Source organism: Vitis riparia, chromosome 13 (assembly GCF_004353265.1).
Source record: "Vitis riparia cultivar Riparia Gloire de Montpellier isolate 1030 chromosome 13, EGFV_Vit.rip_1.0, whole genome shotgun sequence".
In the NCBI taxonomy this organism is placed as follows: domain Eukaryota; kingdom Viridiplantae; phylum Streptophyta; class Magnoliopsida; order Vitales; family Vitaceae; genus Vitis; species Vitis riparia.
This window is the reverse complement of record NC_048443.1, coordinates 5187093-5212715: the sequence shown is the minus strand read 5'-3', so window position 1 is coordinate 5212715 and position 25623 is coordinate 5187093. Positions and strand designations below refer to the sequence as shown.

Below are 25623 nucleotides of genomic sequence, written 5' to 3'. Positions count from 1 at the left end.
ACTACTAAATTTTACGGCACTCAAGCATGCAAGTTTTAGAATGGTTAAGTTGCCATTACTTTTCCTTCTTGTTTTGGATTGGTCAAGTTTTGCTAATGTTTCTTTCATTTATAAATGGTTGGTACAGCTCATGCCGATAGTTTTGCTGCAAAAAGAATGAGAAAGCTGGCCCAAAGAAGAGCAGTTGATTATACTAGCACTGTTGTACGATACATGCAGGTAACTGTTTCTATCCTTTTGGACTTATGTCACTAGTCTTTCTTCAAATATATATTCAATCATTTTTTTTTTCTGATATTGTGGTAAGAAACAAGATATTTCTTGAAATTCCTACAATTTCATATTGGATATGTCTTTCATCTGTAAGGTTCATGGAGTGCCCCTTTACCTGATATTGGCTTCATTGTTGTTGGAAGAAAATGAAACAGAAAATGGACCAGAATTTTTCTTTCTTTTTCATTCTTTGTTTGTCTGTAGCACATAAATTGAACCTTGCAATTCTACTTTATCTAGATGCATTTTGAACTCCACTGATGTGGCTTTCTGTGGATTATTCCTTTTACATCATTCTGCCTTTTCAGAATCTTTAGTTTGCACCAAGCACTTCCCATGGGTGTTGTTGTTGGTCCATGAGTGAAACATGCTCCTGCCATCTTGCTAATTCTGCTTTCCTATTACCTACCATGCTACTCTTTGATGTGCAAATCCATTGGCATGACTAGAGCTTTGAGTTGTTCCTTCTCTTGGATACCCTGTGTAGCTAGCCACACTGCAGATGGTTTGGCCTCCCTTTTTAGGTGCCTTTTTTAATCCTTATTTTGCCTATTAAAAAAACAAAAGAATTCCTTTGTCATCATTATGTTTTGATACGGTCCATGTTTCGGAAGGATGGGTCATTCTCCCATGTTGTTGGATTGTTTGTTTCTGATTAGAAAAGGTTTTGAAACAGCGATCATCAAACATGAAACTACCATAATATCTCAATTGACCATGGTTGCTAGGGATGATGTTATTAGCTTGTGTCCAGGATTACTCTGTATAATATTTTTCTTATTGAGGCAATGGAGTGTTAGTGCTATTATAGTTGATAGAGGCAAGGTGTAAGTCTTGAGGCGGAATGGGGTGTAAGCCTCAATTAAAGGAAAAAACCTTTAAAAAATAAAATTCACATAAAAATAGAGTAATAAGAAAACGATTGAATTCAAGAAAATTCATTGTTTTTCATAAAAGTTTCCAATTTAGTTCATCTTTCCCTCTTCCAAAATGCAACTCTGTCTCATGAGTCATGGTTTGATGAAATTACTCATCACTCCTAAGCATCACCATCATTAACACTAGTGGGATCATGTAAGGAATCTTTATTATATCTAATTGCTTTATCATCCTCTCTATCAATATCAATTTCCACCCATGTTTCTTTTCAACCACCAATTGCAGCATCATAGGTTTAAGCTTTAAGCAAAGCGGTGGCTATAAGGAGGCATCATTGCGATTCTAGCTGTGATTCTGATGACTCTTGCAGCAAAGTAGTCCTCCTCTGGAAGTAAGAACCCAGCACCCAGGACCCAGCCAACAGCCAAGAAGTCTTCTCTTCTCCTTCTAAATATCTTTCCTTTTCCCCTCTTATTTATTTATTTTTTTAAATCAACCTAAGAAATTGATCTAAGACCCAGAAATTTACCCAAGATCTAAGCCCATGACTCAAAACTTACAAAATAGAATAAAAAAAGCCTAAAAACATTAAAAATCCATTGGATATGGAGGCCCAAGAAGAACAAATACTCATAAACGTGCCATCATATCTGAGGCTTAAGCCTCAAGGTTGTGTGCCTTGGTAGGGTGAGGCTTAATCCTCAACTACAGACTTAAGTCTCACCATTATTTCTTAATGCTTCCTCAAGGCATAAAATCCTTTTAAAACACCATAGGCAACTTAACTGGCACATGAGTGGTCCTAGGCTCATCTAATAGGCTAGTATAGCTAGTATTGTATTATATTGTAGGCTACTATTGATGGTACTTCATCATATTTTAGCTTTATGCTCTCTGTTGTTTCATTTATTACAGTGTTGGCAAGCATGTGGGAAGGTGATTGTAGGCACTTGCATGCATTGAGAACATTTTTTTTTAAATAAAATAAAAAATTAGAAAGAAGCTATTCATTGATATGGATTTTGAAAACAAGCAAAGGATGAGAAATCCTTCCAAGAATACAAAGGATCCAATAACAAGGAAATACTTGGCAGGAGTGACAATGTAGCTACATTGAAGGATGAGACAATAAAATGCATTGAGAATTTGTAAAGCAATTGGAAGATGGTGAGGAAGAAAATCATGATTGGGATGATTTTCATTTTTTCTATTTCTCTAGGGCTAAGTTTTTGCAGCCTACCCCACGTACACAGGGAGTATAGGGGTGGTAGTATCATCCTTATAATTATGAGTCTCAGCTCTGTTGAATTCTTTCTTTTTGCATGTGGTGGCTCTTTTGTTTTTGTCTTATAAGCATGGCACTGTTTTACCTCTGTATAAATTTAATTTATGTTGTTTGTGCTTGGGGTTTGGCCCTTCTTTTTCTTTATTACTTTATCATTTCTTATGTGTCGCAAAGAGAAGGAAAAGTGACTGATTCTGAAAATTTGAAATATATGACCTGTGAATTCCTGAATATTTGTAGTCAGATCACCATTAATAAGTAAAGACATTGTTCTGGTTTCCTAGTGAAGGCAAGCATCAAATACTGGAATCTTTAAATCAACTTTTTTCATAGATAGCTAGGAGAAATATCTGGACGGTCACATGCCAAAGAAAACAGCAAAGATGAAGAGCCCTACATAATGGATTAAGTGAGAAAAGAAAATCAAAATTCTTTTGCCCACAAAACAAAAATAAATAAATAAATAAATAAATAAATAAAATCTACATGGGAAGCCTCTGGTCTACAGAAAAAGAAAAGGTCCAAATGAAAGTTATCCTTCAGCTACAAGATTGGATTTTCTTCCTTCTGACAGATCCCTCTGCTAGTTTCTTCCAACGCTATGGAAACAAACATTAGCATTGTCTTCCTTAAAAAATGGAGGCACCCACTGAACAGAAAAAGTGAAGACAGTAAGGTTCAAAGTTCTCCAGCTTCCCAACAGTTGATAATATCGTGGTTTGTTGACTGCTGACTTTTTTTGTGCAAGCACCACCAATAAATCATGTGAAACCTTGCTGCATCAAGTGGTTAATGGTGAGGACTTCCCTGAGCTACCTCCATGCATAAAATTCCACTCTGGAGGGAACCACTGGCACCCATACCTCGTAAGCTGGGGACTTTCTGCTGCCCCTTCTGCTTAATTCCAGAAACAGTGACTTAAAAGTGAATCTTTCATCCCTACCAAGTCTTCATCTGCTTGTATCTTCTCTGTTTCTGAGTATTGCTTGTCATAGAGTATACCCGTAGATCGGAGTGATGAAGGTAGTTCCTAGGGGTGGAAGAGTTCGGTTTGTTGTGGAGTCAAAATCCTTTGAGATTTTGATTGAGGAGTCAGGTGCTAAACTGAGAGGGTGCATTTGGGAGAAAAGCAAAGGTATAACATCTTGGATTAGATTTGGGGACGTTAGTCTAGGTAGGTTGCTGGCCGGAGTTGAGTTTTGTTGCAGAGGCGGAGAGGATAAAGGTTGGTTCCAAGCTTGGGAGGAGGAGGGCAGGAGTTACAGGCTGGAGAAACGCTTAAATGAGGCGGGAAGATTCATCTTTTGCTCGGTCCGTGACGTTGAGGCAAAACGCTTTTGCTTAATATTCCCAGAAGGGAAGGGGCTGTCAGGTGGGTGGAATATTTTAGCAGAGAAGCTGAGAGAGGTGGGAGTAGTCCCCATTGGAAGCTTAAAGATTCCTCTGTTTAGAGAGGTGCAGAAGAAGGAATTGGAACTAGAAACAAGGTCCTATGCGGATGTAACAAAATCAAGAGCGGGTAAAATAGGAGATAAGGTCTGGTTGGAGGTGGGAAGGAGGGTGAAGCCAGAAAGAGTTGAGCTATTGGATCGATGTTTAGTGGGCAGGTGGGAAAATGGTGTGAATCTATCACTAGAGCTGGATTTCCTGAAGCATTGGGCGGGTCAAGCTTGGCTCCTAAAAGGTAATTTGAACATACATGTTTTGGGAGGAGGGTTTCTGCTCTTTGAGTTTGAATGTTCAAGTGAGGCTGAACGTGTCTTGTCAAGAGGGAAGAGAAGGGTGAAAGACAATGAATTAATTCTGGAAAAATGGCATCCGGAGGTGGGTTGCTTGGGTAATAAAGTCATGGTTAAAGAGGCTTGGGTGAGAGTGGTGGGCCTTCCCCTTCATCTGTGGAGCCGAGAGGTGTTTAAATTGATTGGGGATGGCTGTGGTGGTCTGTTTAATGTGGATGAAAAAACACTTTCTATGGCCAATCTTCAATGGGCTAGATTGTTGGTGAGGGTGGAAGGAAGGGATTTCCCTTCCTCAGTCCAGCTGGTGGAAGGATCAGGATGTTATTCAATCCAGCTGTGGTGGGAAGTCCAGCCCTGGTATTCTCAGGTGATGCCGGCGGGAAGCGGGGGACGGAAAGGTGATACAGAGACTGAAGTTGAGGAAGGGAGTGGGTTAGGTGACGTGTGCAGAGGAAACGTGTTGGAGAAGGAGGCGCAGCTGTTGGAGCAGATGGGATTTCAGAGTGAGCCGCCCTGTGGAAGCTCCTCGAAAGGAGCTACAGTTTTCTCTATGGAGCTAGCTGCAAAGGGGCCTGGTGTGGAGGAGACGTATGGAGAGGATAGGCTAGAGAATAGGGGTCAGGGAGCAGGTAAAGGGGTCACAAGGGGTGGTGTTGGGTTGGGGCCTGCCGCCATTAAGGTTGGGCCTGATTTTGGGGAGGCCCAGTTTAGAAGCAGGCTTGGGGTAATGAAGAGCAGTCCAGACCGTGAGGAAGACAAGGCGATTGGGCTGGAGGAAGCAAAGCCCATTATATTAAAAGGTTGGCAGATGGGCTGTGAGGAGAAGCCTTTTTATATCAAGGGTTCCTTAGTGGGCTGGGCAGGTTTGGCTAAGATGGGCTGTGGGCCCGCGAAAGAGGGGTTAAAAGGTATTAGGGCTTTCTCTCTTGCTGACGAAGTGGAAATGGGAGCTAGGGCTACTGAGGAGGATTCGCGGGCTGGTGTTAGAGACGACGAGGGGGTCGCCTGCTGTCACGGAGGGGATCAGAGGGCTTCTGAGGATTCTTCAATGGTGTCTAGGGCACGGTTAACCGACGACGCTCTAGCAGCCGAGGCATCCAGGTACGAGTCAAATCTTGAGGAGGTTGGGGGGGTTCGGGATTTCATCTCTTCTTCTTCTTCTTCTTCTGGGTGCGAGAGGGCTTTGGTGGTGAGGGGCTCTTCGGGATTAGACGAGAATGTTGTTGGTGTTGGGTATCAAACTCCGTTGTGTGCAGTGATGAAAGATGGCAGCTCGTGGAGGATGGAATCGGGGAAAGAAAAGTCTAAGGGCAATAATATGTCAGATGTTGTTGAGGTGATGCAAGAAATGATGGATCTCGGGAATAAGTGGGATGAATGTAGTTTGGTGAAATTCAGTAAGGCATTGGGGTTCTCGACTGAAGGTGTTGAGGGGGAAATCTTACAGTTACTGCTAAAACTGAAATCCAGAAGAGACCAAGGCAAGAAAAAGGGAACTCTTGGATTGACTAGGTTTGATCGGGAAGTAAAAAAGCTAGAATGTTCAATTAATTATGATGGTGAAAGCAGAAAGAAAGGGTCGGTCAGAAGAGGAGGGGACAGAGCTTTGTGTATTAAATGAAATTAAAAATTCTATCATGGAATGTTCGTGGGGTGAATGACAGAAATAAGAGAAAACTAATTAAAGCCTTAATTAGATCCCAAAATGTGGATTTAGTCTGCCTTCAGGAGACTAAAATGACTGAGATGTCATTAGGGGTGGTTCGGAGCCTAGGGGTGGGGAGATTTCTGGAGTGGGGAGCCTTGGATGCTAGGGGAGCAGCTGGAGGGGTGGTAGTATTCTGGGATAACAGGGTGCTAGAGCTAATGGGATTGGAAGTGGGACTCTTTTCCATTTCCTGTCGTTTTAAGAATGTGGAAGATGGATTCAGATGGACTTTCTCAGGTGTGTATGGCCCTACACTGAAAAGAGACAGAGAAGATTTTTGGGAAGAATTAGGGGCCATCCGTGGGCTATGGACTGATCCATGGTGTATTGGAGGTGACTTTAATATGATCAGGTTCCCGAATGAGAGAAGAAGAGGAGGCAGAATGTCTACTTCAATGAGAAGATTCTCGGAGGTGATTGATGAGCTGGAGTTGAGGGACCTTCCCCTTCAGGGGGGGGCGTTTACCTGGAGTGGAGGTTTGAACAGCCAAACTATGTCTAGAATTGATCGCTTTCTGGTGACGGAGGACTGGGAGGGCTACTTTAACAGGGTGGTGCAGAGTACACTGTCCAGGCCAGTGTCGGATCATTTTCCCATCCTCTTGGACGGGGGAGGGGTGAGGAGGGGGCCTGTCCCCTTTAGGTTTGAAAATATGTGGCTTCAGGAGGAGGGATTTAAGGATTTGCTTGGTGGGTGGTGGCGAGGTTTAAGATTCAGTGGTTCCTTCAGTTTCATCCTTGCTGAGAAATTGAAGGCTCTGAAAGTCATCTTAAAATCTTGGAACAAAGAGGTTTTTGGAAAGGTGGGAGTGAATAAGAAATTGGCTTTGGATAAAGTGGATTTCTGGGATAATCAGGAGAAGGGACGTGTTTTATCCATGGAGGAGCTGGAGGCTAGAAAGGAGGCAAAAGAGAACTTTGAAAAATGGGTTCTCATGGAGGAAATTTCTTGGAGGCAAAAATCAAGAGAGGTGTGGTTGAAGGAGGGAGACAAAAATACTGGCTTTTTTCATAAGATGGCCAACTCTCATAGAAGGAAAAATTGCTTGTCTAAGATTAAGGTGAATGGAACTTGGTTAACAGAGGAGCAGGAAATTAAGGGAGGGGTGGTTGGAGCTTTTAAGAATCTTTTGACTGATCCTGGTGAATGGCATCCATCTATGGATGGTTTGGCTTTTAATAGGATTGATGGTGAGGAGGCAGCCAGGTTGGAGGAGGTGTTTACAGAGGAGGAGGTCTTTTCCGCTTTATCAGATATGAATGGAGACAAGGCTCCTGGACCAGACGGCTTTTCTCTCAGATTTTGGCAATTTAGTTGGGAGTTTGTGAAAGTAGAGGTTATGGGCTTCTTTAAGGAATTTCATGAGCGTGGCAGATTCGTAAGGAGCCTTAATTCAACTTTTCTGGTCCTTATCCCTAAAAAGGCGGGTGCGGAGGATCTTAGGGATTTTAGACCGATAAGTTTGGTAGGGGGGTTGTATAAACTGTTGGCGAAAGTGTTAGCTAACAGACTCAAAAAGGTCATGGGAAAGGTGGTGTCTTCAGCTCAGAATGCATTCGTTGAAGGTAGACAAATTCTAGATGCAGCCCTAATTGCCAATGAGGCAATAGACTCAATGCTGAAAAGTAAGGAGAACGGTGTGTTGTGTAAGCTGGATATAGAAAAGGCTTACGACCATCTAAACTGGAATTTCTTGTTGTCGGTTTTGCAAAGAATGGGATTTGGGGAGAGGTGGACTGGTTGGATATCTTGGTGTATTTCCACAGCAACTTTTTCGGTATTAATCAATGGTACCCCAGAGGGCTTCTTCAATAGTTCAAGGGGTTTGCGTCAGGGAGATCCTCTTTCTCCTTATCTTTTTGTGATTGGGATGGAGGCTTTTAGTAGGCTTATTCATAGGGCTGTGAGAGGGGGTTTCCTTTCAGGATGCAGGATAAAAGGTAGAAGAGGCGACGGGGCGTTGGTTTCTCATTTGCTGTTCGCTGACGATACTCTAGTTTTTTGTGATTCATCCCTAGATCAGATGACTTATTTGAGCTGGTTGTTGATGTGGTTTGAAGCCTTATCAGGATTGAGAATCAATTTGGATAAGAGCGAAATCTTGCCGGTTGGGAGAGTAGAGAATTTGGAGTTGTTGGCTCTTGAGGTTGGTTGTAAAGTGGGTAGGCTGCCAACTACTTACTTGGGGATCCCTTTGGGGGCGAATCATAAGTCCGTGGCCGTTTGGGATGGAGTGGAAGAAAGGTTCCGAAAAAGGCTTGCCAAGTGGAAAAGGCAATTCATCTCTAAAGGCGGGAGAATGACCCTTATTCGGAGTACCTTGTCAAGTATGCCTATATATTTGATGTCGTTACTTCGAATTCCTAGAGCGGTTAGTTTAAGATTGGAAAAAATTCAAAGGGATTTTTTATGGGGAGGAGGAGCTTTGGAGAAAAAGCCTCATCTAGTAAAATGGGATATCGTGTGTATGGATAAGAGTAAGGGTGGTTTGGGAGTTAGACGTTTGTCTATTCTCAATAAGGCTCTTCTTTGTAAATGGAATTGGCGCTTTGCAAATGAAAGGGATAAACTATGGAGGCGTGTCATTAGTAGGAAGTTCGGGGAGGAAGAAGGGGGGTGGTACTCTAAAGAGGTCAGGGAGGGCTTTGGAGTTGGTTTTTGGAAGGATATAAGGAAGGAAGGTGCTCTTTTGCAAAACAGGGTGGGCTTCTCTGTGGGAAATGGTAGAAGGGTGAAATTTTGGAAAGATAATTGGTGTGGGAACTCCACTCTCTGTAATTCATTCCCCTCTTTGTATGCCTTTGCAGCTTATAAAGAGGCTTGGATAGAGGAGATGTGGGACCATTCTGGAGGTGAAGGGGTTTGGAGTCCCAGATTCTCTAGGCCCTTTAATGACTGGGAGGTGGAGGAGGTGGAGAGATTACTTGTGATAATTCGGGGAGGAGGCTTAATCCTCTTGTGGAAGATTGTTTGTTGTGGAAAGAGACAAAGGATGGGATTTTCTCAGTTAAATCTCTTTATAGCATTTTAGATTCAAGAAGAGGTGTTCAATTCCCTATCAATATTATATGGAATCCTTGTGTGCCTACTAAAGTGGGTTTCTTTGCTTGGGAAGCTTTTGGGGTAAGGTATTAACTTTGGATCAACTCAAGAAGAGGGGTCGGTGTTTAGCCAACAGATGCTTTCTTTGCTGTGAGGAAGAAGAATCTATTGATCATATTCTTATTCAGTGCTCCAAGGCTAGAGTGTTATGGGAATTATTATTTGCTCTTTTTGGTGTTTCTTGGGTCCTGCCTTATTCGGTTAGAGATACTCTTAGTGGGTGGAGTGGATTTAATATGGGCAAGAAGCGCAGAAAGGTGTGGAAGGCTGCCCCTTTGTGTATCTTTTGGGCGGTGTGGAAGGAAAGAAATAGGATTGCCTTTGACAATGAGGAGCTATCGTTGAATAGGTTGAAAAATTCTTTTGTTTGTAATCTTTGGGTGTGGTCTAAACCAGTTGTAAATGAAGGTCCTCTCTCTTTACTCGGTTTTTTTGATTGGCTAGGTGCTAGGTGAGGGCTGGTATTGTATTTCTGCTTCTTTTTGTGCCCTTAGGCGCCTCTTGTATACTCCCTGTATGCTTTTGGGCCTGTTTTTGGGGCTCCTTGCTAATATATGCTTCTTTGTGTGTTTGCCAATCAAAAAAAAAAATAGAGTATACCCGTAAGCTTCACCAATGCCTCTAATTATCACTCTTGTGAGATTGAAATAAAAGCATGGAACCTATAAATATCAGTCATTTTTTTTTTGATAGACCAAGAAGAAAATTAGATTAAAACACGCCAAAAAACAGGGGGCGCTCACGTACACAGGTTGTATACAAAGAAGGCCCAAATCAAGGCAACAAAAGAAAGAGAAAGCCTAAGAAGGAATAGTTAAACAACAACTCGATCACCCAACAAATTCCAAAAAGAGAGATAGTCCAAGTCCAAGTCCAGAAATTGTTGAGACCACTCAAGAAGAGACCGAAGAAAGAGTTTCCTCAAGCTCATATCTGGCATCTCTTCCTCTTGGAAGATTCTTCGATTTTGCTCTCTCCAAATACACCAAAACAGACAAATAGGCGCCATTTTCCAAACTACACTCTTTTTCTTCCCCAGGCTTTAATTTTCCATTCAAGAAGCAGATTTCTCACTGATTCCGGGAGCACCCACACTACCCCAAAAGAAGAAAACAACAAAGTCCAAAGATCCCTTGTCTTACCACAATGAATTAGGATGTGGTTCGCCGTTTCCTCATTTTCTTTGCAAAGAATGCATCTATTGACCATAGACCAACCCCTCCTCATTAGCATATCTACAGTAGAAATTTTACCCCAAACCTCCTTTGTTGGAAATAAAGGGCTGTTGTCTTCCTTCAAAGACCTATAATAAGATTTTACCTTAAATATTCCTTTCCTCTCAATTTTCCAAACCAGAAAATCCTCCCCTTCTTGCACCTTTACTGTAGAAATGTAACCCAAAAAGCGATTCACCTCCTCCAACTCCCAATCTTGAAAGGATCTTCTAAAGTGCACCTCCCAACCCCCGCCACCACCTTCTTGTCTCCCCCATAGATCAGCCACTACTGCAGAATTATGTGTTGCAATTCTAAACAGCAAAGGGAAGAGATCCTTTAGCTTAGACCTAGCCAAATCCCATGTGATCTCCACAAAGGCATTGAAGTCAGATGATTTGCTAAAAAAGCTTGGAAATGACCGTTTAAGGAGAACCCCTAACCAAATTCCCAGTTGGACTGGTCTCTCACCTCCTTGGAGCACTAATTGCCCACCTCCACCTTGAACTTGCCTATTACAACCTCTTTCCAAAAGCTCTTCCCCTCTCTTGCAAACCTTATGAATCTCAGAAAGTTACTATCCTAAAAGAAAAAAGAAAAAAAAATCTCGTTGTATAGCGGAGGTTTTTAGTGTTTAGATCAGGCTTGTATTTTTGTGGGAAGGATTCCTCATCCTTCTCATGAACTCTTTTATATGTAATTAATTCATCTCTTGTTTCTGATAAAAAGAATAAAAGAAGAAAAAAAATTAAAAGTTACGGGTAATAATTCTGATTCAGGTTTAAGACAAGCATATATATATATATATATATGTATAATTATTATTGTTTTTGCTTTTTTATGACTATAACTAAAGAGCCACTTGGAAGGAGACCATTGAGCATTGACACTTCCACAATGGCTTAGATGCAGATTTTGGAGCAAATTTATCTCAAAGAGATTCATAAACAGGGGTGCAGTGGTAACTATTGGTACATCTTTAAATAACTCAATCCTACAATCCATGATCACCATTGACATTCTATATATTAATAAATTGATTTTCATTCAGTCTGATTAAGTCTATCGTATTTGGTGATCATGTTTCATCAGTCATTAATTTTTATGGATTTTGGTGGTAGTATTTTCATCAGTCAAGGTTTTATGGATACTCTTTCCCTGTCTTATTGAGTTTCTTACAATATACATACATATATATATATATATATTTAGAAACAAACGAATGTATTCAATTAAGGATAGAGAAATACAAAAGAAGGTTGAGGAATTCTCCCAAAATACAACAAACTAATAAAAAAGTATGCTGAAGCATCCAAAGTACTAAGTAAACCTATACAACGATAATGTACCACAAGGGAACTTATAAGAAAAAAAGTAAAGTACCACAAGGGAATATACAAAAAACAACTCATAGCTCTAGTATTTGACTAGTATAGTTTCTTACTATATTTTTGACCCCTACAATTTAATTTCTTTGCCATCGAAAGAAAATCATGCATTGGTCCTTACTTTGGTCTCTTTTTATTTTCAGGTGCATCCATGTTTCGTTTGAAGCTTGTCTTCACGTGTCCTGTTTTCTTTTAAAATTTCTATTGGAGTTTGAATAACTTGTAGTGTTTGTTTAATATTTTCTGCAGGTTCGCATGTGGCAACGAGATTCAAGGGACAGGACAGTATTGCAACCTACCCCAGCTGCAGCAATTGATGTTAGTTCATACATTTTACGCATATTCCATCTTTGCTTCTGATGTTGACATGGTGGAAGATGGAAGTAGTTTCATTTTTATGATGTATTGTTTTCTCATGTGTTCCATTTATGATCTGAGCTGCATTGATTCGAAGACGGAAGTAGTTTAATTTTTATGATGTATTGTTTTCTTGTGTGTTTCGTTTATGATCTGAGCTGCATTGATTCATTTCCTGGATCTTTTGCATCTTCTGCCTAAAAAAAACAGAACTTTCATGTATTGAAATTCAAGATTTGGGGCTGCTTGATATGACAATCCAATTCTGAACACAGAAATTTTCCATAATAATCAGGGTAATTACATTTTCACTGAAAGGGTTGAAAAATTCAATTTGAGACTGCCAACTTGTTTCTGAAAATTGAACTCTCTTCCTTTCTATGATTCTGAATTATAAAATCTAAGTTGTCTTTGCCTAAGTTTATGAGCCAAATGACAAACTGACCCTTTCAACAGCTTGAAGTCGTCACTCTCACAAAGTTATAGCTAAAGAATCTAGTACCAAACTTTCAGTTTATCAGAAAAAGGGTGTTTGGTAAACCGAATTAATTGCTTAATAAATTAATTTATGTCATTAACCAAATCAATATATTTGATAAAATAACTTAATATTGCAACTTAAGGTTAAAAATGACTTAAAAGTAATAAGTTAAAATAGATAATTTTTTCTAAATCCTAATTGTCATTTGTCTTACTAGTTCATGTTTCTTTCTTCCATGTTTCTCTCATAAACTCATAACTTAATATCAGTGAGGATAGTCATGTCAATTTAATAGTTTAGAAAAACCTTTAAGTGTTTTTTTCCAACCAACTTTAACGCTTCCAAAAAAAAAAAAGAGGTAAATGGTGAATTTTAGGTTGACAACTTAAGTATAATTTAACTTAAAATCATTTTAAGTTACTAAACATTAAGTGTTAAGTTTTACCAAACATCACCGTATTATCTTACCTCAATATGCTAATTACTTGTTTCGCACTGCAATGTTTGTCATCAGTATGATTTTCTTTTTAGTGTTGCCTTAAATGTTTCTTTTGTGTTTTTGTTGGTGCAGTTGTTGCCAGCAGTTGCTTATTCAGATAATCCATCCACAAGTTTTGCTGCAAAGTTTGTTCATACATCTTTAAACAAAAATCGTTGTTCAATTAATCGAGTTCTGGTGAGTTCATTGGAATTTGATGTTCTTGAATATGTATGTCGCTTAATTTTTCTTCTCTTATTTGAGATGTTATCCATATCCTGTTTAGTTCATTTGAGGTATTTTGTTGTGGCATTTTGTAATTATTTATGTTCCTGTTTGCAGGTTCAAGTTAAAATATTTTGCTCCTTCTAAGCAAGAAATATATATTTTTAATTCTGATGCCACTTAATTTGCAGGATTTTTTAATTCTAATTGCCCGTCAATGCTAGGATTCAATCCATAGCCCATGTTTATATGGTTGAAACAAAAAATCTGGAAGAGTGTGAGTTAGATGTTAGAATTCATCCAAACAAGTTAACTTTTGACACATGCTTTCTGGACTCGGATCAATTACATGGTGGGCCAATGACAAAGGTCTATAAGACATCTAATAAAAAAATGGGTCTATAAGCAATCAGACTGTTAAAATTCATGCAATCAAACTTATTTTTGGCACTGACCAAAAAAGATTTATCTAATACTGGGTCTTGATGCATGTATGCTTGCACTGTGTGCCTTTGGCAGTTATTGGAATCGTCTTTTCCCTTGTGAGATTTTGATGAGTCACAGTTTTAATTTGAAATTGAGTGGTTAGGTAGCAGTGTGAGGAGAGGAGACAAAGGAAAGGGATTATCTTTGAAATTGACCAGTTAGATGGGGATTTGATGGGGTGGAACCAAAGACAACGGTTTTTTTGGCTTAATGCTTGTTAGTGTGTTGATTTGATAATATCATCATGCAGATGACCTTTAGAAATTGGTTGTATAATATATTAAATTGGGCCTAGATTCTCTGTTTTAGTTAGATACTCAGATGGATTAGATTTATAATGGAATTCTTTTTTTTTTTTCTTTTCTTTTTCTTTTTTGGGTTTCTATTAAGTAAATGTTTGGTTTTCATTCTCTTTTGTCAAATGGTTTTTAGTTAGTGGAATAATTTAAGCAAACTGATATTTTGTTTTTAAATTTTTTATTGTTATGTCACTGAATTATTATGTACTGAAGTGTTATCCTTTCAATGCATTCTGACCCTTGCTTTCTGTCACAGTGGACTCCTACTGGGAGACGTCTTATCACAGGCTCACAAAGTGGGGAATTTACTCTTTGGAACGGACAGTCATTTAATTTTGAAATGATTCTTCAGGTATGCCGTTGTATAAGTAAACTTTCCATTTCTAGTTAGCAAAGAAATTAATTTTCCTTCTGGGGTGTTTGATGTTAGGTAGGGTTGGTTTTCCTTGTTCTCTTTGTGTTTCTGCCTTGGCACATTTTGTATACTATGTGTGTACGCTGTTGCATCCTTTCCTAGGGCTTTTAATATATTCTTGCTTTTTACCTATCAAAAGAAAAAAAAGAAAAAAAAAAAGAAGCGAAATTAATATAGTTTGCAATGTTTCTTAAATGTAGGCTCATGATCAAGCAATCAGGTCTATGGTATGGAGTCATAATGAGAACTGGATGGTCACTGGTGATGATGGGGGCTCAATAAAGTAAGCATCTATCTTATGCAGCCACTTTGGTTCAATATTCTTTTTCAAAATTCTATTGAGTGAAATTTTTTTTTGTTTGATGTGCTCATGCTTACGGGGGATGCTTATTAGGTATTGGCAAAACAACATGAATAATGTAAAGGCGAATAAATCTGCTCATAAAGAATCAGTTCGTGACTTAAGGTATATATTTATGCATGTTTCTAGCTGAATATTCTTCATGAAGCTTTTCATAATTAAGTTTTACCTTTTTGACCAGCTTCTGTCGGACAGATTTAAAGTTCTGTTCCTGCTCTGATGATACTACTGTTAAAGTTTGGGACTTTGCTCGGTGCCAGGAGGACCGTTCACTATCTGGTAATGTGCCTTGAAAGCTTGATATCTGAGGATGAGCTTGCTGTTCCCAATCTTTGTTTGACATCAATAACATTTTTTTTTTCAATCAGTTGGTTGTGTTATTGACATATTGTCTGATATCATGTACTATGGAAATGATATGATAGTGTGCCTCTTTGTTTGTTTGAATTAAATTCCAAAGCATGGTCAGTTATGCTCATAGTTTTAAAAGGCTCAAGGCGCACCAAGGCGCAAAGTAGTCCTGGAGCCTGAGGCGCAAGGCGCATCTAAGGCGTGGGCTTTAGTGAAGTGAGGCGCACCCTAATTTACATATATATTTTTATATAATATAATCAAATTTAACAATCATTTATTTGTCCTAAACACATAAATCATCAAATATCATCCAAAACTTCAATTTAATAAACAAAAAACATAAAAATAAAGAACTCCAAGCATAAAAACAAATCCAAATCCATATTGCTAATTGCCTAATACATATCCAAATCCAAAGTTTCCAAACTTAAAGGTCCAAAACATGAAATTTGTCCACAATTCAAAAACATCATTAAAAAACACTTAAATCACAAATTTGTCCACAACAAGCAATCATCACTCCTCCTTTAAATCAACAAAATCATCATCATCATCATTTCCATCACCACATTTGTAGCCTTCCCCATCTTCTTCATCTGCTGAATCAACCATGTCTCCATCTTCATTTTCATCTATTAGTGAATGAGAAGACAAAGTTCTAGAACTTGAAGCTATCCCCCTTGTTGGTGGTATTATGCTTGAGCTTGCTCTAGCTTTAGCTCTAGTATCAAACCTGGCCTCCTCAGCTCCAGCATCTCTAGCAACATCACCCCATGTCAAATTGTCATCATCAAATACAAAATCATCTTGTGCACCTCCATGAGAATCCTCATCTTCCATTCTCCCTATCAACCATTCATTGCCATCATTTATATCTTTCAAGGAAATTGGGTCAATGGTGTTACGTTCATTGTATCTTCTCTTCAAGGCTCGATTATATTTGATGTACACCAAATCATTCAAGCGTTGATGATCTAACCTATTTCTCCTCTTGCTATGAATCTGTAAAAATTCATAAGCTCATAAATATATTTTAAAGTTTTAACTTTTAAGTTACATTCAAGACTCAATTATTTTGGATTTGGTCACTCACATTTTCAAAGATGCTCCAATTCCGTTCACAACCTGATGCACTGCATGTTAAGTTGAGGACTTTCATTGCAAACTTTTGCAAATTTGGAGCTGAAGCTCCATATGCAGCCCACCATTCAGCTGTAGTATAGATATTAACAATTTAGTGAAACAATTCACCTATTTTAGCAAAAATACAATCTAATCATTTAAATAAACAAAACTAAATAACTAACCTGGTGCTCTAGTCTTTCTTGTCCTAACAGCTAACTCATTCCCGAATAGTCCTTGGGCATTTGTGAACAAACTCACTTCGGCCACAACTTTTTCTTGCTTAGCAGGGTCTCTTGTTAGCCTTAAGATGCATTTATACAAATCACTCATAATCTCGGCATCATGCTCTATTTCTGGCTTATCATAGAAGAATTCCGGGTTCAAAAAGTACCCTGCTGCATGCAAAGGCCGATGAAGCTGAATCTCCCACCTCTTATCAATGATGTTGAAGATTTCTTTGTACTTCTCTTCATTTCCATTAAAACTTCTCACAATTGCATCCTTAGCTCTATTCATGGCCTCATAGATGTATCCCATAGGAGCTTTTTTTTCACCATCAACCAAACGAAGCACACGAACTAGGGGACCCGAAACCTTTAAGCAAAACACAATAGTGTTCCAAAATGAAGGCATTAGAACTATGTTGGCTATAGTTTTCCCCTTTTGCTCTTTTGCCCATTTACTATCTGACCAATCTGAGCTTGTAAACATCTTCCTCAAATTGTTTTTTTGTTCATGCAATCGCGATAATGTGATGAAAGCAGTTGCAAACCGAGTCTTAGCAGGCCTAAGCAATTCCCTTTGTCCAGTAAACCGCCTCATCATGTTGAGTAGCCCTGAGCGATTATAAATATACCCATTTAGTGATATAGCCCTCTCCAATGTCCTCTTGATGTTTGGTAGCTTTCCAATATTTTCCAACATCAAGTCAAGGCAATGTGCAGCACATGGTGTCCAATACAAATGTGGGCGCTTTAATTCTAACCATAGTTTTAAAAGGCTCAAGGCGCACCAAGGCGCAAAGTAGTCCTGGAGCCTGAGGCGCAAGGCGCATCTAAGGCGCGGGCTTTAGTGAAGTGAGGCGCACCCTAATTTACATATATATTTTTATATAATATAATCAAATTTAACAATCATTTATTTGTCCTAAACACATAAATCATCAAATATCATCCAAAACTTCAATTTAATAAACAAAAAACATAAAAATAAAGAACTCCAAGCATAAAAACAAATCCAAATCCATATTGCTAATTGCCTAATACATATCCAAATCCAAAGTTTCCAAACCTAAAGGTCCAAAACATGAAATTTGTCCACAATTCAAAAACATCATTAACAAACACTTAAATCACAAATTTGTCCACAACAAGCAATCATCACTCCTCCTCTAAATCAACAAAATCATCATCATCATCATTTCCATCACCACATTTGTAGCCTTCCCCATCTTCATCTGCTGAATCAACCATGTCTCCATCTTCATCTTCATCTATTAGTGAATAAGAAGGCAAAGTTCTAGAACTTGAAGCTATCCCCCTTGTTGGTGGTATTATGCTTGAGCTTGCTCTAGCTCTAGCTCTAGTATCAAACCTAGCCTCCTCAGCTCCAGCAGCTCTAGCAACATCACCCCATGTCAAATTGTCATCATCAAATACAAAATCATCTTGTGCACCTCCATGAGAATCCTCATCTTCCATTCTCCCTATCAACCATTCATTGCTATCATCTATATCTTTCAAGGAAATTGGGTCAATGGTGCTACGTTCATTGTATCTTCTCTTCAAGGCTCGATTATACTTGATGTACACCAAATCATTCAAGCGTTGATGATCTAACCTATTTCTCCTCTTGCTATGAATCTGCAAAAATTCATAAGCTCATAAATATATTTTAAAGTTTTAACTTTTAAGTTACATTCAAGACTCTATTAGACTATTACTTGTAATTATTTTGGATTTGGTCACTCACATTTTCAAAGATGCTCCAATTCCGTTCACAACCTGATGCACTGCATGTTAAGTTGAGGACTTTCATTGCAAACTTTTGCAAATTTGGAGCTGAAGCTCCATATGCAGCCCACCATTCAGCTGTAGTATAGATATTAACAATTTAGTGAAACAATTCACCTATTTTAGCAAAAATACAATCTAATCATTTAAATAAACAAAACTAAATAACTAACCTGGTGCTCTAGTCTTTCTTGTCCTAACAGCTAACTCATTCCCGAATAGTCCTTGGGCATTTGTGAACAAACTCACTTCGGCCACAACTTTTTCTTGCTTAGCAGGGTCTCTTGTTAGCCTTAAGATGCATTTATACAAATCACTCATAATCTCGGCATCATGCTCTATTTCTGGCTTATCATAGAAGAATTCCGGGTTCAAAAAGTACCCTGCTGCATGCAAAGGCCGATGAAGCTGAATCTCCCACCTCTTATCAATGATGTTGAAGATTTCTTTGTACTTCTCTTCATTTCCATTAAAACTTCTCACAATTGCATCCTTAGCTCTATTCATGGCCTCATAGATGTATCCCATAGGAGCTTTTTTTTCACCATCAACCAAACGAAGCACACGAACTAGGGGACCCGAAACCTTTAAGCAAAACACAATAGTGTTCCAAAATGAAGGCATTAGAACTATGTTGGCTATAGTTTTCCCCTTCTGCTCTTTTGCCCATTTACTATCTGACCAATCTGAGCTTGTAAACATCTTCCTCAAATTGTTTTTTTGTTCATGCAATCGCGCTAATGTGATAAAAGCAGTTGCAAACCGAGTCTTAGCAGGCCTAAGCAATTCCCTTTGTCCAGTAAACCGCCTCATCATGTTGAGTAGCCCTGAGCGATTATAAATATACCCATTTAGTGATATAGCCCTCTCCAATGTCCTCTTGATGTTTGGTAGCTTTCCAATATCTTCCAACATCAAGTCAAGGCAATGTGCAGCACATGGTGTCCAATACAAATGTGGGCGCTTTAATTCTAACAACCTCCCTATATGAAATTGTAGATAATAAATTTACATAAGTTCTCAAGATAAATAATTCAAATTTTAAAAGTAAATAAAAATTCAAGAAATAGTATTTATTACCTGCCATCACATAACTTGAGTGATTATCTGTTATAACTTGAATAACATTCTCCTCACCAACTTGCTCTACCCATTTGTCAAGTAACTCAAACATCTTTTCTCCCGTCTTAATCATTGAAGAAGCATCAATGGATTGCATGAACATGGTTCCCTTTGAACAATTAACCAAAAAGTTCACCAAAGTTCTCTCTTTCCTATCGGTCCATCCATCCGACATAATTGAACATCCATTTTTCCCCCATTCCACCATATGATCTTTCATCAAATCTTTTGTGAGAGCCAATTCTTTCTTAAGGTTAGTAACTCTTACCTCATGAAAAGTTGGTCCCTTCATACCCACACCATATTGGCCAATAGCCTCAATCATTGGTTGGAAACTCAGATATGTGACTGCATTAAATGGAATAGCAGCCTCATACATCCATCTTGTGATAAGCATGCAAGCTCTTTCTCTTGCTTCCTTTTTGTAGGCATCATTGATGGTAGTTTGATTCATCTTTCCACTCTTTCGATTTTGAACAACCATCTCTGCATTAGGAGTGAAAAAATGATCCATAGGACCTTTTTGTCTTGGTTTTTTTGAAGAAAACGTCCCACCACCACTTCCTCCTTGGTTACTACCTCCACTAGAAATGTTGGTGACATTCGTTCTACTATTAATCTCCTCACCAATATCTTCATCTTCCAAACCAAACAAATCTTCATTAACATATTCGCTCCCCATATTCATTTGCTCTTTTTGATTTTTCTTGGAACTCATATACTCTTCCATTTCTTCTCTAACATGTTCCGGACATTTTCTACACTTTTTAGCATTTCTATATCCACCAACAAGATGTTGTTTGTGTCTATATATGCCTCCTTTGGTTACTTTATCACAAAAAATGCATATGATGGTGTTCAAATCTTTTTCATTAACCAAACGACCATATTTCCACCCCGGATCTCTTCTTCCACTTGCACTAGAGTCCACTTGAGTTTCACTCTCATTATCCATCTTGCAAACAAATTATCTATACTCCACAATAAAATAATTATAATTAAATTAAGAAAAAAAATTGAAAAAAAAATGCATATCACATTAACAACAAATATGCATGAGAGTGCTTTTTATTTATTTATTTTTATTTTGTAAAATTTTCATGTCAAAAACTCAAAATATAATATTTATATTTAAAAAAAAAAATTACCAATGAGAGTTATGAGATAAGAATGGAAAAAAAATGCAGAAAAGTGAAGAAAAAAGAAAAATACCGAGGTCCGGAAGGTATGTGACTATTTCCCCTTTATTTTTCTCCTATTTTCCCCCTATTTTTCTTCTTCTTTTTCTTCTTCTTCTTCACTTCTCCAGCACGGAAGAGGCTAGGGCAATGAATGGAGTGGTCTCGGGTTGAGAGAGACCAGAAAAGGGGGCTGGATGGAAGGAACAGGCCAAAACGGCGTCGTTTTGGCCTGTTTTTTTTTTTCTAAAGAACAGGGTCCAAAACGACGTCGTTTTGGTCCCTGTGCACTTAAGTGACCAGGCTCCAAAACGACGTCGTTTTGGTCACTGTGCACTTAAGTGACCAGGCTCCAAAACGACGTCGTTTTGGTCCCTGTGCACTTAAGTGAACAGGGTCCAAAACGGCGTCGTTTTGGGCCCAGAAAATTAAAAAAAAAAATTAGGGCTCCCCCCGTCTCTGCAACTCGACTGGAGGAGGAAGAAGAAGAAGAAGAAGAAGAAGAAGAAGAAGAAGAAGGAGGAGGAGAAGGAGAAGGAGGATCGCGTACCTGGTCTGGCCGTCGGAGGCGACTCGGGCGACCGCCTCGCGCCTTGCTGGAGGCGAGCGCCTTGCGCGCTTAAGCGGCGCCTTCGTGAAGGGGCGTCGCCTCCCTTCAGGCGAGGCGCCGGAGGGTGGCGTCGCGCCGCCCCGAGCCTAGGCGCGCCTTTCAGAACTATGATTCTAACAACCTCCCTATATGAAATTGTAGATAATAAATTTACATAAGTTCTCAAGATAAATAATTCAAATTTTAAAAGTAAATAAAAATTCAAGAAATAGTATTTATTACCTGCCATCACATAACTTGAGTGATTATCTGTTATAACTTGAATAACATTCTCCTCACCAACTTGCTCTACCCATTTGTCAAGTAACTCAAACATCTTTTCTCCCGTCTTAATCATTGAAGAAGCATCAATGGATTGCATGAACATGGTTCCCTTTGAACAATTAACCAAAAAGTTCACCAAAGTTCTCTCTTTCCTATCGGTTCATCCATCCGACATAATTGAACATCCATTTTTCCCCCATTCCATCATATGATCTTTCATCAAATCTTTTGTGAGAGCCAATTCTTTCTTAAGGTTAGTAACTCTTACCTCATGAAAAGTTGGTCCCTTCATACCCACACCATATTGGCCAATAGCCTCAATCATTGGTTGGAAACTCGGATATGTGACTGCATTAAATGGAATAGCAACCTCATACATCCATCTTGTGATAAGCATACAAGCTCTTTCTCTTGCTTCCTTTTTGTAGGCATCATTGATGGTAGTTTGATTCATCTTTCCACTCCTTCGATTTTGAACAACCATCTCTGCATTAGGAGTGAAAAAATGATCCATAGGACCTTTTTGTCTTGGTTTTTTTGAAGAAAATGTCCCACCACCACTTCCTCCTCGGTTACTACCTCCACTAGAAATGTTGGTGACATTCGTTCTACTATTAATCTCCTCACCAATATCTTCATCTTCCAAACCAAACAAATCTTCATTAACATATTCGCTCCCCATATTCATTTGCTCTTTTTGATTTTTCTTGGAACTCATATACTCTTCCATTTCTTCTCTAACATGTTCTGGACATTTTCTACACTTTTTAGCATTTCTATATCCACCAACAAGATGTTGTTTGTGTCTATATATGCCTCCTTTGGTTACTTTATCACAAAAAATGCATATGATGGTGTTCAAATCTTTTTCATTAACCAAACGACCATATTTCCACCCCGGATCTCTTCTTCCACTTGCACTAGAGTCCACTTGAGTTTCACTCTCATTATCCATCTTGCAAACAAATTATCTATACTCTACAAGAAAATAATTATAATCAAATTAAGAAAAAAAATTGAAAAAAAAATGCATATCACATTATCAAATATCACATTAACAACAAATATGCATATGAGTGCTTTTTATTGATTTATTTTTATTTTGTAAAATTTTCATGTCAAAAACTCAAAATATAATATTTATATTTAAAAAAAAAAATTACCAATGAGAGTTATGAGATAAGAATGGAAAAAAATGCAGAAAAGTGAAGAAAAAAAAAAATACCGAGGTCCGAAAGGTACGTGACTATTTCCCCTTTATTTTTCTCCTATTTTCCCCCTATTTTTCTTCTTCTTTTTCTTTTTCTTCTTCACTTCTCCAGCATGGAAGAGGCTAGGGCAACGAATGGCAGTGGTCTCGGGTTGAGAAAGCCAGAAAAGGGGGGCTGGATGGGAGGAACAGGCCAAAACGACGTCGTTTTGGTCCCTGTTCTTTTAAATGAACAGGGTCCAAAACGGCGTCGTTTTGGGCCCTGCATATAAAAAAAATTAGGGCTCCCACGGCCCCGCCTCCTCTCTACGACTCGACGGCTGGAGGGAGGAGAAGAAGGAGAAGGGAAAGGAAGAGTGCGTACCTGGTCGGAGTCGTCGGACCCTCGGAGGCGACTCGGGTGACCGCCTCGCGCCTTGCCGGAGGCGAGCGCCTTGCGCGCTTAAGCGGCGCCTTCGTGATGGGGTGTCGCCTCCCTTCAGGCGAGGCGCCGGAGGGTGGCGTCGTGCCGGCCCGAGCCTAGGCGCGCCTTTCAGAACTATGGTTATGCTTCTTGTTTGACGTTGTCAGCAAGAAATTAGTGGAAATGGACCTGATATTTTGGTCAAGTTTTTAGTTCTTCATGTTGATGCTTGGACATGTGGTTTTCAAACTTGGTTGACTTATTTGGGATTTGCTAGCGGAGAATTGGTTTGGTTATTAGGCTTGAATGCTTGTTAGCTGGCTTGTTGTGTACGAGAAATTACCTTTCAAAAGGGGTTGCCTTAATCCTGTGCATATTGGTCAATTTAGCCATTCGGTCTTAGTATTCCAAACTCCAGAATTTGTGGTTAGGATATTAGATAAGCTTATGATCAATTTACCATTGGATGGCTAAACCAATCAGATCTATTTGGGGATGTGTCTATGCTCAACTTTTGGCATTTAGACTTTGGTGATGTGGCTGTGTTCTTCTTGTTATGTTGTGTAGAATATCATAGAGACTCGTTAGAGTTCAATAAAGAGGGATCTGGTTGAGAAATTTTCTCCTCTGATGTAAATCATTTTATTTTCATTAGACAGCATTGATCTAGGAGTATATGAAAACATGATATTATCTACAAAAGGGGCTGGTAAAAATCCTTCCCTTATAGCAATTAGGGAGAAATTCTTAAAAACAGATTAAAAAGAAGACAGATTATAATAGGCAAGCCATTAACAAAACTTGAGTACTTTTTACCCTTTGGGATAGGATCTTCTATATTTATTTTGTCCAATGTAGTCCAAAACAGCGGATAATCTCATTTCAGTTGAAACTGTTGTAAACCAGTGAAACAGAAAGAAAAGTGGCTTACTTCCACACTGGATGTCCTCCCTAAATCTAACTTGTCCCTAGTCCTTAGGCTCCTTACACCAATTCTTTACCCTAATTAATTTATGCTAGACCTTGAGACACTACTGCATACTAAACAATTGAAGCAACAATGTCCTTGCTATGAACCTTATATGCCTAATATGTTACTTTTCGCTATTATGAGCCTTAATAGAGTTTCTTGTGAACCTCCATGGTAATTTTCATAGCAAAGTAGTGTTGACAATAAGAGGCAAAGTTCTTATTGAGTTATCAACTTTCCTAAAAGGTAAAGCTATTAGGATTTGGGCCCATAATGTATATCATGCTCTAACAACCTCCTTCACATGTGACTCCATACGCACATGTAACTCCATACCCACACGTGGAGAGATAGATAGATGGAGAAATAAAAAATTTGTGATCACAAATATAGAAAGAAATAGGTGGGGGAAGGACCTGAACTCAAGATCTTAGGCTCACCGGAGCCCTAATATCATGTTGAGTTATCAATTTTTCTAAAAGCTTAAGTCATTAGGATTTGGGCCCTAGTGATTCTAGTCCTCCTTGATATTCTTTCAAAGTTGATCATAATACACAAAATGGTACCTAAACAACTTCATTTGACAATAACAGTTATATATGCAGCTGAGGAAGAAGAGCTGTCAATCCAAAGACTTAAGAATTGTTTTGTATATTTCCTTTGGTCGGAGACGAAACTGTTTATGAAAGATGATCCTTCGACTTTAGTTGATTTTATTGATTGAGTGGGAACCCGTTGAGGGTGGGGTTTGGGCTGCACCTCCGTCCTTGGCATCCAGCTAGGGAAGGGGGGGGGGGGGGGGGGGGGTTTCCTTCTTTGTAATCTTTAAGCTGCTGCTTTGGTGGTTTTTTTAATTCAATTTTATCCTTTACTTATAAATAAAAAAAAACAGTTATATATGCAGTTAGGTCTCAGCCCTGTTAGAAGGGTTGAAAGACTACTTTGGGCGTTTAGGGTTTAGGGTTTTAAGGGAGGGGTGTTAGATATACAGAAACTCAAAAATTCTTTTGTTTGTACCTTGTGGAGTTGGGCTAGGGTGTATATTGGAGAGGAGTCCTCTTCACTCTTAGGTTTTTTGGAGTGGCTAACGGCCACTTAAGGGTGGGTAAGGGTGCTTGTTTTTTGTGCTCTTGTTTTAGGCTGATTTGTATACTCCCTGTATGCTTGGTGGCCTTTGCCCTTTAATATATTTGTGTTTATCTATATAAAAAAAAAAGACTACTTTGGGTGTTAATGATTTGCTAGTGGAAGGGCATTCAGCTATTGCATTCCCATTCATTTCTCAGGTAAAAAGAGGGCCCTGGAGGCTGAATATGTTTATTTACAAAATTATAGACATGTCAAGGTTTTGGGATGTTTTTTTCATAGGTTTCTATGTATTGGCAAGCCAAGTAGCAGACCAGATTTTTTTTTTTTTGATAGGTAAAATAAGAATTAAATTAAAAGCACTTGAAAGTAGCAGACTAGTTATTGAATCCTGGATCCTTGTGTTTAGAGATATTTGTTGGGGACTTTATGTCTCCCTGAGCTGCATTTCATTCTAATCTTTGGTTGGACCTATCCAAATTCCTACCTAAGTGTAATCCTCATTTTTCTTCATTGTATTCTTTCCTTTTATCTTGAAGGATACCTCATCCTTCTTGTAATTACTCTCTTTTGTTTATCTTCCTTGCTGCTGCCTCCT

At 38.8% G+C, this 25623-nt stretch overlaps 2 protein-coding genes and 1 long non-coding RNA gene across 5 annotated transcripts in view; 2 read left to right on the top strand and 1 right to left on the bottom strand.

Moving 5' to 3' along the window:
- Positions 1-25623, top strand: part of LOC117929249 (flowering time control protein FY) — a 41337-nt gene that overhangs the window by 1237 nt on the left and 14477 nt on the right. For all 3 annotated transcript variants that reach the window (XR_004653716.1, XM_034849520.1, XM_034849519.1), the window contains exons 2-8: positions 128-219; positions 11839-11907; positions 12999-13103; positions 14172-14267; positions 14531-14613; positions 14725-14796; positions 14873-14970. Coding sequence is in view for 2 of the 3 variants with exons in the window: in XM_034849520.1 (XP_034705411.1) it covers positions 128-219; positions 11839-11907; positions 12999-13103; positions 14172-14267; positions 14531-14613; positions 14725-14796; positions 14873-14970 (615 nt within the window). In the remaining variant the exon portion in view is untranslated. The remainder of the gene's footprint in view (positions 1-127; positions 220-11838; positions 11908-12998; positions 13104-14171; positions 14268-14530; positions 14614-14724; positions 14797-14872; positions 14971-25623) is intronic.
- LOC117929251 lies at positions 880-10911 on the top strand. The gene is made up of 3 exons (XR_004653717.1): positions 880-3441; positions 3969-3973; positions 9595-10911. It is a non-coding gene; the product is annotated as an uncharacterized LOC117929251 (long non-coding RNA).
- LOC117929250 lies at positions 17529-21350 on the bottom strand. Its single transcript, XM_034849522.1, has 4 exons — positions 21315-21350; positions 18356-19165; positions 18142-18260; positions 17529-18032 (listed from the first exon to the last, which is right to left on the bottom strand). The coding sequence occupies exons 1-4, from the start codon at positions 21319-21321 to the stop codon at positions 17550-17552; spliced, it is 1419 nt and encodes a 472-aa protein (XP_034705413.1). The 5' UTR covers positions 21322-21350; the 3' UTR covers positions 17529-17549.